At 38.0% G+C, this 14686-nt stretch overlaps 1 protein-coding gene across 13 annotated transcripts in view; it reads right to left on the bottom strand.

Moving 5' to 3' along the window:
* ppip5k1b (diphosphoinositol pentakisphosphate kinase 1b) overlaps positions 1-14686 on the bottom strand; it is a 55215-nt gene that overhangs the window by 35742 nt on the left and 4787 nt on the right. For 7 of the 13 annotated variants that reach the window (XM_037978186.1, XM_037978185.1, XM_037978189.1 and 4 more), the window contains exons 1-12: positions 10458-10637; positions 7461-7656; positions 5428-5518; positions 5199-5284; positions 4835-4989; positions 3974-4075; positions 3701-3862; positions 2690-2811; positions 2105-2206; positions 976-1062; positions 554-629; positions 84-193 (exon numbers count right to left, since the gene is read on the bottom strand). In XM_037978186.1, the coding sequence (XP_037834114.1) occupies positions 84-193; positions 554-629; positions 976-1062; positions 2105-2206; positions 2690-2811; positions 3701-3862; positions 3974-4075; positions 4835-4989; positions 5199-5284; positions 5428-5518; positions 7461-7656; positions 10458-10637 (1469 nt within the window). Of the gene's footprint in view, positions 1-83; positions 194-553; positions 630-975; positions 1063-2104; positions 2207-2689; positions 2812-3700; positions 3863-3973; positions 4076-4834; positions 4990-5198; positions 5285-5427; positions 5519-7460; positions 7657-10457; positions 10995-13238; positions 13289-13411; positions 13612-14686 lie in introns of those variants that run through there. The other 6 variants (XM_025009734.2, XM_025009738.2, XM_025009739.2 and 3 more) reach the window with 2 other exon arrangements.

Genomic DNA, 14686 nt, shown 5'->3' with positions numbered 1-14686 from the left:
GGTGATGCCAAATAAAAAAATAAAAAAAATAAAAAACGGAGTGTGTTGACTAATGCTGTGTGTTTCTGTGAGACACCACTCACATTTCTAAGACGGTCTTGAGTTGCTCCAATTTGGATTTCTTCTCCTCGATCTCACAGTCCATGTGCTGGCCCAGTTCAACCAGCAGCAGGCGGGCGATGTCCAGCACTTCCTGGAAACACAGTAACGTCAACACTTAAACGGAGACTTTTCTCTGGAAACTCTACCCAGAACAAAAACACACTCTGCACAGGTCTAGACTGGTCAATACAGAGGAGAAAAAACAAATTGGTAATAATGAAGAAAGCTTTCAAATGTTTTGTAAACACAGGATGGTCAGAGTAATTGCAAGTTATTGGACAGCAAGCACAAATAGTATTTAGCTGTATAAATATAGTAAACAATCCTGTCTAAAACACTATTTAAAGAAGATTCAGTCTCAACCTGACTCAAAAACCTGGAGTTTTCACATACACATACAAGCCTGAGCACAGAAAAAGAGAAGTCTGCAGTTTAAATAAGTCTCAGTCACCTGCAGCTGCTTTGGCTTTTTCAGCTTTAGCTTGCCTTTCTTGTATCCTTCGTACTTTTTGAACAAATCAAAGAATCTGTTAAAAAAGAAATCAAAAGAAATAGGATCAAGATACACACAGTGAAAAGATTCCCTTTTAAATCAAATCCATGTTGCTATAAACTACAAGACCTTTACTTAAACTTAAAATTTATTATTTGTGTTATTTATTGAAGAAATTGTTTTGTTTGCTGTTTTCTGTGAGACTTTGGTCAAAATGAAATCAATGTTGATGTCTCTTAGTTCCTGACTAATACTTCTCATCCTTCTTACCCAGTGTAGTGTATACAGAACTATACTGTACAATCTTAAAATCCGCTAATAAACCCGAGCTGTCGTATTATCAAAGAAAAAAAGACAAAAACCTTGAAGCAGAGACTTACAGAGGATGACGAACCTCCATTTTCATCTTTTGTTTTGGTGTTCGATCTCCGTGGCGGATGATGGCGATGACGCAGCGCAGCTCCATCCTGAAAAACACAACGAAGTAAGAGACAGGAAGACATTGTGCTAAAAAAATATCCTTTATTTTACAACAATACACCAAAATATATGTGTTATTTCCTAATCAAACCTCCAATTTTGGTTGTTAGTCAACAAAGGTTTTTACCGACATAAACTCAGATGAGACTTTGAACTGATTAAAGAAAAAGGTTAGAGGTCAGTGATCCTCAGTAATACTATATCACTGAGTGAGGTTTATTTTCCATAAGACTGCATACTGTTGGAAATATGGCACTGCAGTGTCATTGTGTCCAATATCAACACTGAAAAGAAGTGCAATAAACAAACATGCACGGTGACACATTTGGTTAGCAATTTTGTCACGCAGCAGGAAAGTCCCAGGTCGACTCCTGGCAGGAGCCTTTCTGTGTGGAGTTTGCATGTTTTCCCAGTGCTTGTATGGATGAGTTTTCTCCAGGTACTCCAGTTTTCCCCCACAGTACAAAAACATGCACTTTACCTTTAACATGCAACTATCAATGGTTACTAGATGAGAGTGAATGGTTGTCTGCCTCATTTGTCTCCATGTGGATTTGTGATGGACTGACCGGGATGTACCCCACCTTTCGCCCAATGACTGACAGACTAGTAGGATTTTCACTGGTCTAGATGACCAGGTTTAGATCCACATACGATTTAAAGAATTGTAGCTAGAAGGTAAAGTTCACAGAGATCGCTATGAGCAGCATCATGATAAAAGGGCAAAACAGAAGTGAGGAAAGTGGTATTCTTTATTGCAACTCATATCATCATCACAAGATTCAACTTATTGAATTATATTTTATGATTTCCTAGTATCATTCAGTCCTAATTAACTTCTTTTTGAGAGCTAAAACTGGAAGAACCTCATGCAACTATTCCTTAAAGTAAAATTTAAAAATGAGGCCACAAAAAACACAAAGTATACTATGTAAAGATCAAATCAGCTTCACAATTGTCAATAAAACATTCTCCAGGAGTGAAACTGTTCAGGAATGCTCATCACCACTGGGCAGTGTCAGTACATACATGGTTCCTGAGGTTGTTGGGACGATGGGGATGTCTTCAGCCTCCATGGGGATGGACCAGGGGATATGCAGCTGGGGAGCCAACTCCCTCATTACCATGTTTCTGGTGAAGCCAACAAAACCAACATTAACAAGCCCCAAACACTAAAAAGTGCAATGATATTAGGTCCAAAAATAAAACTAAGTTTTTCTGTATTGTACATCTCCAAACTTAGAAGTTGCTGCTTCTGTACAAAAGAAAATTTCATAAGCTTTATGTCTTTAATCATGATGCTTAGTTGTTTTGTCTGAAAGAACAACAACAAAATAAGTCTTAAAGCTGATAACAGGACTCTCAGAGCTGGCTGGAAATCTGGGTTAATTAAACCCCAAAATTTGACACTAATTAGCTTTAAAGCTAGAGAAAAGAGAATACTCTTCAGGGTCACAGAAAGGACAAGATGATCAGAAAGACAGTTTATCACATTCTGGATTCTGTGACCTTTATATTTTCACATATACAGTATTTGTGTTTCCTAGAAGCTTTGGTTCGTTGAGTTAAATCTTATTCTATTAAACAGCTATATTTCAGTGGGCGGCCACCTACCCCAGGACTTTGGCACAGTCGTCGTAGTATTTCATTGAGTTTTTGACAAAACTGAAGCCGTTCACGTCACAGACATAGGAGTGACCGTTGGCTCTAAGCAGGTCGAATCCACACACCGTTTGCTTAGGAAATAAAGAAGAAATACAGTAATGTCAAATTATGTATGTAATGAAAACACAGAATCCTGTGCAAAAATACCTGAACACCAAAATTATGAAAAAGCAGATAAATATTTAGAGTTAAACACAGCTCCTATCTGAATTGAAAAACTTAATTCAGATAGTCGCCATGACAGAAGGGCACATGTGTGTGTTTGTAAAACATCTCACACAGCTGGATGGATTGTGCTGAAACTCAAAAAATAATCTATACCTGAATATGTTTAAAGTCAACACATTTCAAGATGGCTGCCACAGCTAATCAACCTTAGCTGTTTTACCAATAAAAAGAAAAAGGTTTAAAGTTATCTGCAAAACTGCAATTTCAAACACTGCATTTGTACATTGCACTTACACCAGAAAGAAAAATAAAATTATTTCATATGCTTCTTGTTTGGTTGCTCTAAGTGTTGTGTTTTTTTTGTTTTTGTTTCCTAGGTTCCTGATTCCAAATCAGCCATCATTTTGTGTAGCTTTTTATGTTTTAACACCATTTGTTTACGGTTTAATTACTTAAATTCCTAAATGTGAGGAAATATGTCCTTAACTTTGGAAGTAGAAACAATTTTTCTTACATCTGAAATGTCCAAATGTTTACAATACTTAGGTCAAAGTTATATATAGTTTTAAAATGTGTTTAACATTAGGAAGTCTTGTCCCAGAGAAAACAAGACGCTACATTTACATTAAAAAGGCACCCAGAGCTTTTTACTGTGGAAAAAAACAACAACAAGCTCACAGATGAAGCAGAATTCCTAACATTTCTTTAACTTAAATGATGAGTCTTTTCCTCCCATTTTCTCTTGTGTGACGGACTACATTCACACATGGTCACTAACAAACTCCAGTTTACCTTGAAGGCCAGGCAGACCTTTCGGGCCACCAGTTTCTCCATGGCAGTGAGCATGACGGGGTAACGGATCTCCTTCCCCTCGCTGTCTCTCTCCACCTTCCCATCCAGCGCCGGAGACTTCCTGGCCTCGGCATGGGCGTAGTCTGGGCCCACCGTATACACCTGAAATGTTTAGGAAAAATCCTCAGAGCAGGTTATATTCAGTTATTGTACAACTGATGAATTCGCCAGCAGGAGTATGTGCTGCCAACACTAAAATAACACCCACAGTACCTTCACGTCTGTACCATCTGTTGGCATGAACTCCTCATAGATGTAGGATCCAGTTTGTCGCACGCTGCTTTCTGGCGAGTACACGCTGCTGCGACTCCCGATCTACAACAGAGCAGGGAAAAAAGGGGTCGTTTGTGGGAATTCAGCTCTCAGTTCGTTTCATATTAGTACTCTGATGACCTTTTTGTTTGTTTACCCAGGAGTTACCCTAGCAGTACTGTAAGAATAAAATTTATTTTTAATCCCCTGCCGCTGATAGGCAGGCGACAATGTTTTTACCTGTTTTTGTATGTGTGTTATGTGTATCTGTTTGCAAACCATCTCACGATCCAGTGGACAGATTTTCATGAAATTGTCAGAAAGTAATCATTAGATGTAGCTCTAAAGCTCAATAACATTTGGAGTCAACCCAATTCAAGATGGCTGCCACAGCTAATCAAACTTAGCAAATAGAGGAATGGCTACAGCTCTGGTAAAATCTGATGTGGTAGTAGCTGAGAGTCATTCACAGCACAATGTGTGAGAGATCTCCCATAAGATTTTCTTCAAGGTTTGAACGCAGCAGCTCTAACGCCATCACTTTTCAAGATAAGATGATCTTAGTTTAAAACTTTGGGATAAAAGATGGTTGGCAGTGATCAAGAAATGATAATCCTTTAATTTTTTAAAGAAATGATTCAAAAGGAGAAAGTTTTCTTCTCTGAGAAGTATTAAAAAACAGAAATCCTTAACACATTTGTAAAACCATTAACAGTATTTATGAGATATCACTGTGATAATAATCAAACATCCCTCTTCCTTTAGTGAAGCATCTCCGAATCAAACGGAGACATTTGCTGCCTGCTTTGTTTGACAGACTACCTTTCTGAAGAGCCTCTGGCTGCCTCCTCCTGCAGATGTTGGGTAATAGATGTAGACGTTGTGGTCCTCTGCACACACAGGTTTCTCCACAAAAGGTTTAGGAAACACCTCGCCGTTCACCTCGACATGGTCATCCCCCTCCACCAGGTTACACTCTACACAGAATGAAACCAAAAGGCTTGAATTCAATCCACCAGGAGCAGCAAAAACTAACAAGTTATTACATGTTACAGATGTCACAGGCTGAAATTCTACCAGTACACAGTCATTTTAAGGGGGGCCTGTTTATATTATCAAGTCTATTTGTCGTGTTTTTATTTTGTTTACTAGAGTAGCGACTTTTAAATGCAAAACGTCTCGTCACCTTCGGGGTTGTCGGGGTCTCGGTTTAACACGCCATAACGAGGCAGGTCGATGCCCTCTTCCTGAAGGATCCGATACACTTCTCTCCTAATGTGGGATCAAATACGGTCATTAATATCCTCTACGTTTGTGTGGTCTGTATTGAGTTGTTTTCATGTTTGTGTTTGAGCAGCTCCAAAATTAAAATGCACTCCATAATTCATCAGAAGACCTGTTTGCTCCAACTGTACCTGTCCTGAATGAAATACTGCATGTTGAGATCATTGATGAGCAGTGGATTCCTGAGCTTGGCATATTCCACCGCTTTATCAAGAGGGAAACCTGACACCAAAACAAACACATTTCTCCAATCAGTTCATATTTTACAGCTCATCATTTTCACTTTAGTATGAATTAACACATTTTCTTTTCTGACCTCAATAATCGCAGATTGTGAATTATTCTGTTGAGGGCTTCCCATAATGAGAAATGTTCTTATTATTCTCCCTGTTGCTCTTCTTGTGATTATGGTAGATAATTAGAATGGACTGTGAGTTTCCAATATTCAAAGTGTACTTAAAATAGGGTTAGGGTTAGGTCTCTGTACCTCAGGCCCACAATCCTTTTTAAGCAAAAACATGAAACAGGCAACAGTCCCAAGTTATAAAGTGACTGAAGTTAGAGCTTGGTAAAACTGATTTCTCTGCTGTATTAACTCGCCCTACGGGAGTAAAGAATGAAATAAGCAGGGGTTGTGAGAAGCATGAATGCTGGTAAGTGGAAGGTGGGGCAGGGTAATCAAAGAAAAGTTAAATAATTACAGATAAATTCGAAGAGAGTCTTTGCTGAATATGCCTATTCCTGGTGATGGGTAGGTACATGTTCTTGGTAAATATCAGCTCTTTCTCTTTCCAGTAAAAATGACACCGAACTAACATGTTCCCACCGCTCTGTGAGCAAGACTCAAACATGTCTTTAAATAGAGTTCAAAATTATCTTGTGGAAAAAGTGACTCAAACTTTTCCCGACTTCATCAACTTCTGTTTGGAAGGGAAATATCACTTATAGAGCACAAAAATAGCATAAATATTCTGGTAGGAAAAGATTTGGGCAATAAGACAAACTTTACTATTTAAAATCATTTACCAAAACATATTGGAGTTGCATTAATACAGTTAGTTTGAAATAAAAAAAGTGACACATCTCCACCCTGTGTGTATTTTCATACCTAAAGCGGAGGAGGATTTGAGAAATGACAGCTCTTTGATATGAAAAAAAAAAATCTTTTTCAGACGCTCCCAGGTAAGTGGTTTATTGATAGATTTTTTTAAAGACATGAGTATACTCTTGTTTCACTTATTACTTCATCAATTAAGCAAATCTGAAGCAGATTTCAAGTGTGATATTTGCATTTGGACAATATTTGTGCTGTGATCCTACAACATGAAGCTTCTAAAGAGAAACACACCAATTTTAGACTGGAAAGAGAAACGAATCTATCAGGGAGACAGCACGAACATCACCAGTGATCATATCGGCATTTTGGTACATCCTAAAAAGGCATGAATTATAAGGAACTTCAACAAAATAAAAAACTTTAATTGTACAGAATACAACAAAGTGCAACTGTGATAGATTACAAAAGAATACTCTCCAAGAAAAAAAATAATAGAGTTTATAAGATTCATACCATTCACCTATTAGTGACAATAAAAGAAACAAGATTATTTTACTCTCAGTAAAATCCTAAATCCTTTTTTGTCCGTTTTATTTAACTCATTATTCAAGATCTCACTAAGGGATTAGCTGGTTATGAACTCGGTAGGTCAGGTGTTTTATCATCCTGGGAAAAAGAAAGTCCACCCTCTTTCAATTTTAGAGTTTTACATATCAAGCCTTAATAGAAAATGATCTGATTTTTACCAGATTTCAAAAGGATTTAAATCTAATCCAAGTGTACAAAGACGCACAACATTTTCCACCAGGTCACATTAATTCAACAAAAATTAAGCCAAAATGGGAAAACTTGTGTATGAAAAACTAAGCCCGCCCATGATCCAGCAGCCCTCAGACCCACATTAAGCAGAAATAACTTAAAGTATTAATTTTTTTCAGTCATGTCTGGGGCTTCAGCCAGCATTCAAAAACCCAGTAGGATTAAACCTGCAAATAGACTCCATATTATTATTATTGTGGGTCAAGTTCAGAAAGCAACAGATCATTGCTGAGCATAAAAGGATCAGAGCAGATTTTCTCTGAACATCCTAACATTTGTAAGTTTTACCTTTTGAATGGAAGGAGATGAGACAGTCACAGACGGGCCATTTCTCCACTGGCTCCTCCAGAATCACCTCCTCGGGAAAGATGACCACATCAATGTAGTCAAACTTACAAAGTCTCTCCAAGATCTGAGTCATGGGCTTCGATTTGGACTTCTTCATCATTGAACATATGCCCACAACAATCTGTCGCTCTGACGGCTGGAGGAAAGGACAACAATGTTAAAAAAAAAATGAATTCTGTAGGTGAAATGTAAAATTAGATATTTTAATTTTACACTTATACTATCATCACGTACAACCAAGGTAAACTTTGCATGTTTTATTAAAAAGGTATAACAGGTAACATTACCAACAATCTTCAACCATTTTCAAATTAATTTTCATGAATTGGTTAAAAGGGTTTGTAAAAATAAATAATGTTGAAAAAAAAAATTCTTCTATACAGAAAAAAGGCCACATTACCAGCATTAATTGATGTTATAGAAACAAAGGCATGGTAAGGTCTTTAGAGGAGGCAAAGGCAAAAAATAAAAATCTGATGAGGCATTTCCTTGAAGGAAATGACCATCGCAGGCACACATGTGCACAAACATTCACTGTTAAGGTCTCCAATTAACCTGCCACAAATATTTTTGGGTTTAGGGATATATATATATATATATATATATATATATATATATATATATTTAAACTTTGAGCCATGTTGAAGACAGTTTTCTGTTATACTATGGATCAGTCAGTCAGTCAGTTTGTCTGTCTATACTGAAGTGCCTGAAGAAAAGCCATGTACACACAGAGAGAACATGTCTACACAAAGGCCCCAGCTGTTATCTGACCAGGAGACTCCTTACCATGAGGCAACAGTGTTAACCAGCTCCCCACCGTGCAGCTACACAATGATCCATTAACATGAAATCGCTCAGCTCAGCTTTACTTATATAATAATAATAATAATAATAAATCTTTTGTTTGGGGCTTTTAAACAAAACTACTAAGCAGCTAAAGAGATCATAAATCCGTTCTTATTTATTTACCTTTTCGCAATTAATTCCATCCATTTGTGTTTCTGCTCACATGGAGGATCTAAGTCCAATGTTCAGCCTCCTTTTAGCCTTGGAACAGGGCTAAGTTTGAGCCATTAATTGATCTTTGGTCACTAGTTAGTGATCAACTAATTGTGCAGTGCTTCAAAGTTGTGATTTGTGGAGTTCTCCAATGTCATGTAGGCTGACTGATACGTTAAAGGAAGTGGAAAAAAAAAGAAACTGGTGAGATGATAATGTTAGAAACTGAGAGGGAACACGAGAAAGGAGGAGCTAATTAAAAGGCAGCGTTAACGATGAGAGTCTTATGTACATGTCAGATGTATTTACTTGTTTTAGACAAGCCAGAGTCTGAACTTAGTCTTTTGTCTCTGGACAGTCTTTGTTGCGTCTGTGAAACATGAACCTTCTCAGCCCCCTGTTTCTCATACGCCCTCTATAACTTTGTACCCTAAAAACCACAACAACAACGGAGCACTTTGTACTATTATTTCCACGTCTGTCCCACTTCATTCTGATATTGTTCAAATTGAACTTTGATTCTGTGCTGATATGGTTATCAACGTTGTTTTTGGGAAAGTCTTTAACCAAGTTAAGAATGTCCTTTACTGGGTTTTGGTGTCATTAATGTGGAACGTTCTCCCCACCTAGTGGAGCGACACGGGTATTTCAGCATTTTAGTTAGAATGTGTGAATTAAGAAAAAAAAAATATATAGACTACGGCTGCACGACATTAGGCAGCTGCAGTAATAATGTTACATATAGTGATGATGCAATCAGTTTCAATAAACCCACATGTCCGGTCATCACAATGCTTACAGGACTCTCCATGTGCCAGCTGTGGGAATGGGGATCCGTCTGTGATTAACTAGAATTCTTTGCAATGTTGATATTGCACACACACAGATATTGAAATACCAGTAAATATTGTGCAGTTCTAATACAAACAGAACAAGAAAAAAAAGGAACTTGTTTAAAAAAAAAAAAAAGTACCCAGAGTAGTGCACACGAGGCCTTAGTTTCTCCTAAAATGGCCACTGCACTGCGATTAGATTATTTTGATTTTGTGTGACCTTTCCTTGGGACAAACTCTGAATTAGTTTTATCTTTTGATAAGAAGACGATTTAAATCCTGTCTGAAACATTTCTGGAGGGGGGGTTAATGAGCTTTTCTGCCCCCAGCACTGGAGGCACAGCTGTGGACTTTCATCAGATCATGACGTTGGGTGTAATTACCCTTTTCTTTTCTTTTCTTTTTTTTTTTAAACTGAAAATGTCACCGTTCTTCCAGTAAAACTGCCTCACACAAAAACCTTATTGCTGCCGTACTTATGCTATTAAATTCATTCAAAAAATTATTGTATAAAACATTACGTTCTATAATTTGCCTTCACTGCTTTTGTTAATGATGGGATTGTTGCTAGTCTTTTTATTACACTAAAAAAGGCACCAAAGAATGAATTAGATGAACATGTGAAGCAAAGATAAATGCAGACAAAAGACTTAAAGTCATAACTACTTATTAGGTACCTAACACAGCTTTGCCTTCTATAAGAGCATGTTTCTACAGCATTAAGACTTCCTCCACTCCACTTTCCTCGTGTTAGCCTTTGTATGTTTTTGTTTCCATTCTTTTTCCTTCTCCAGTTTCCGTTAGACCATCCTGTTTTTGTGTTCAGGCTTGTTTACTTCCTCAGCCCACAATATGACCCATGACATATTTTTTTAATGTAAATTATACATTTATTGTTAGGGTTGTTTATCTTATAAAGCTGCATTCCTTAACACTGGTTACTAGAATAACATTTTTAACACTTCAAAATATAGATTTTTAATTTTAAAAAATGTTCAGTGTAGCAGTAAAGCATGACCTACACACATGGATCTTTTGACACTTAAAAGTTGCACATTTATCAAATGCAGTGTGAACTTCTCAGTTTCCACCTGTCACTTACCGACTCATTTTCATCCTCATCCTCCATGTCCTCCTCTCGAAACGTCTCTTTCTTCATACCAGCATCCATCTGGCCCATGTCTTGCTCATCTTCCTCACACCCGATCACAAACCGGGGAACGTCTCTGCGACTCCACCCCTGTTCTTCCGCTCGTCCTGGTCCGTTGCAGAGCTCGGACATCACAAATCCGGGCGCAACATGGCTCCGTCGGGGAACGCCGTCCTACTCAGGGAGGTTAAGATGCCGATAACAAGGGCCGGTTAACTGTAACGCGCAGGTTGGCTGACACCTGGCAGGCGATGATGTGAAGGATCCGCTGATCCTCCTGAGCTGGCTGACGATGACAACATTAACACAACACGTGCTGAGATGGTAAACAAAAAGCCACCGTGATAAGAGGTAGATAAAAAGGCACGTGGAGGTAGGCCGTACAGATCCTGGCTGGAAAAGTCCTTGGTTTATGGTTCAGGAAAAAACACGTCCCAGACGAGAAACTTCTCCTCTAATGGAGAACATTTAGACACCAGTTTGCCTTACCTGTGGAGAAAAGACAAAAAAAAAAAAACAGAAAACTAGTTCAGCAACAAGTTTAACACAGTTCCTTAAGCTTAATCTAAACAACAGCTGCTACATCCATCACGTGTGAAATAAATAACTGCATCAGCAGCAAAACAGAGAAATAAATCCTATAGAAATAAAAATAAGGCAGCAATAGAGTTGATTAAGAGCTCTGCTGACAACTGAAATACATTTAAGTATTTCTGATTTATTAACCAAATATACAAACTCATTTATATATTAACTACTGAGAAGTCTTGTTATTGTTTTTCTAAAATAATAACTGGTATTTTATGTATTGTTTAGAGATTGCTGATTGAAATCCACACATATGACAAAGACGTACAAGCCTTGTGCAACAAAACATTTTAGACAAAAAAAGTTTTTAAAGGCTGCCGTCTTAACTACAGTCTTGAAAGTTTTGTAGCCGTTTATGTGGACATTATTTTTTTAACTTTTACATGACTGTCAGTTGAGCATTATATGGTTCTCTTGGCAAAAACAAACTTTCTGTCTGGAGTGCCTCAGGTTAAACTAGAAGTGCTACAGCTAGCTGCTAAAGCCATTTGTATGGGCAAAAAACACTGAATTCTGTGTAAATAATTGTGTAATGTGAAACTGACTGCATTGTAAAAGTTTATAAAATAATGTTTCTATAAGCAGGAATGAAACTTTAAAGATTGGAGACGTCCCAAGATGGCAGCAGTCCACTTTGGTCGCGGCCTGCTCGGGCAAACTGCTAGCTTGTCTGTCTAATAAGAATTTAAACTTTATTTCTCCAAGATGAGGTTGCTTAAAGTGCTATCTACAAGAGGCAAGATACTAATTGTTCATAACTTTTCCTCAAAAACCCACTTCAAAATGGCCGAAATATCCCACAAGCAGCTTGCTCCCCCTTATGGAGAAGTACAGCAAGGGAAAAACATTTCCTGCATATCTGAGAAATGAGCAGAAACAACAAAAAGCTCATTTTAGTTCATTTAAATATACATTTACAGCCTGTTTTATACTGAACATTATTATAACCTCACTTTTGTCTAAAACTTTTTCTATGTACACAACAGGCCTTTTCCTCTCAAACACTGTTGTGTAAAAACCTTTTATTGTGGCCAGCCTGAGGCACACCTGTGCAATAATCCTGCTGTCTAATCAGCATCTTGATATGCCACACCTGTGAGGTGGACAGGTTATCTCTGCAAAGGAGAAGTGCTCACTGACACAGAGTTACACAAATTTGTGAACAATATTTGAGAGAAAATGGCCTGTCGTGTACAGAAAAAGTCTTACATCTTTGAACTCAGCTCATTAAAAAAAATGGGAGCAAAAACAAAAGTGTTGCGCTTTTATTTTTGTTCAGTATATGTGTATAAACAGAAGAAACAAAATGTATGAGTTGGCTGAAATATAAAAAAGTTAAACAATAAAACTAAACTCCAGCTGTTAGCACAGTAACATCAGAGAAAACCAACGGTAGGATAAACTGAGCTCTGCATCGTTAGGGAGATTATAAGCAACAAAATGACCCGCTATGAGTTCAAGCTGACACATTTATTTCATAAAGAGTCCACGCTGATGTTTGCTGTTGCCATAACAACAGACACCAGCAGGAGCCAGGTTATTGCTCACTTAAGAGTTGTGTGTGGGTATTATGGTGAATCACATAACCGCGATTTCGTTTTTCATTGAAAGTCACTATTAAATGGGAAGAAAAAACTCTGACAGATGCAGTTTCAGTATCACTTTTATCCCAGCATCTTTTAAACGATTTAATAGCGGCTTGTGCAGAGAGCGTACAGATGACAAACTTTTAATTTTTCTAAAGTCAGTTCAAGAATTACTCGGTAATATTTGCTGTTTAGTCCTGAAACTGTTCTCAACCTGTGGATGGTGCCAAATAACTTCTCAGAAGTTTTTTTAACCCAAGGACTGCGGCCTGATGCTTGTTTGAAGGCGGCTCAAAATTTCAACCAAGTGAAACACGGCTAAAACTCCTACTGCACAGGTGAAAGACACAAGACCGCTAAATGACCCAAAAAGACCAAATAAAGATGCTGAAACTGAACACTGAGCTGCTTATTCATATTACGCATCTGATCTACAGTTCGATACGCTTTTCTCTACAGTTTGAGCTTCATTTTCAAAGATCCAAAACTATTTACAAAGCTGTAAACGGTCACCAAACTTCAGCAAATGTTAACAGGCTCTGAATGTGAGCGTGGTTACCTGTTAGAAGGTCCATTCCACACAATAAAAAAAGGGACTGCTGTGTCGTTCTTTTCCATTGAGCCAAAACCAGAAAGAAATGAAGTGGAGAGAAGAAAAGGTGCCGTATGAAAGTGGATGTCAACAAACTTGGCACACCATCAACTTCAGCTCATGTGTCTAACAGTTCAAACCTGCACATCCAAACCAAACAGCTGACTTGATGGGGGAAAAAAACCTCCCAAAAATTAGGTGAGCAGAGCAGAAGAACTTATTTCAAGTCATTTCCAAATACATCCAGCACAGATTCCTCCAACGGGCCTGTGAAAAAGCAGAAAACCTCCCTGTGGTCTGAGCGCTCTGCCTGGACAGAACGGAGTCTCACATGCCACCCTGACTAACCTTGATACCCAGAAATAACCACGTCCTCTGCAGGACAGGAACTGAGGGGAGGAGCCGGGTTCAGAGTGTAGGGTGCCAGCTACGCTACCCCGACATAACTCATCACTACAAACGTCTGAGGCGATGACAGACCCCGCTAAACCAAGCAGGGGGCCCTGCTGGATCTGAGTGGGAGAACACTAACAGAGAGAAATTTATATCTAAAGCTGCTGTAAGCACCGAGTCAGAGCTTATCAGACTGAGTTATCTCGAGCACATGAACTTTAACTTGATCCCGGTGTGGGAAAAGTTATGCAGCCAATAGAAAACGCCACAAGAAAAGAAAAAAAAAAAAAAAAAAAAAAAAGAAATGTGCAGCAAAACAATTTCAGCCAGTTACATCAAGCTATTTCCCCAATATAACAACTTCCAGTAGGGAAAAAAAAAAAGTCTCATTTTACATTAACACATGGCTAATTACTTTGGTTTTTTTGGGTCATGGTTCTGGTGCAGACTAAGTACAACAGGAAAAAGAAACAAATACCAAATTCTAGCTCATTTTAAAGAGGCAATAAGCTTCCCAGAGAGACAGGAAAACAAACCACCCTCTTCATCAGGGAGGTTCTCAGGTGCAGTAGCAGATCATGTACAATAAGGTAACGTCAATCTAAAAGTACCGTATTTTCAACACTATAGGGCGCACTGGATCGTAAGACGCACTGTCAATGAATGGTCCATTTTCGAACTTCTGTCGTATATAAAGCGCACCGGACTATAAGGCGTATTGTCATGCATCTCCCAATTTTTTTAACTTCACACGGACTGTGCTCCGTTCAAAATGGATGATTTTGGTGCTCTAGCGGAGCTGGTTCGTCTGTATCAGTATTTACAGGTGCTGGTCATAACATTAGAATATCATGAAAAAGTAGATTGATTTCAGTAATTCCATTTAAAAAGTGAAACTTGTATATTATATTCACACATTACATACAAACTCATATATTTCAAATGTTTATTTCGTTTAATTTTGATGATTACAAATGACAACAAATGAAAATCTCAAATTCATCATATCAGAAAATTAGAAT

This window comes from Kryptolebias marmoratus, linkage group LG11, assembly GCF_001649575.2.
Source record: "Kryptolebias marmoratus isolate JLee-2015 linkage group LG11, ASM164957v2, whole genome shotgun sequence".
Classification (NCBI taxonomy): domain Eukaryota; kingdom Metazoa; phylum Chordata; class Actinopteri; order Cyprinodontiformes; family Rivulidae; genus Kryptolebias; species Kryptolebias marmoratus.
The sequence above is the reverse complement of the archived record's forward strand: the minus strand, read 5'-3'. Positions and strand labels throughout refer to the sequence as shown.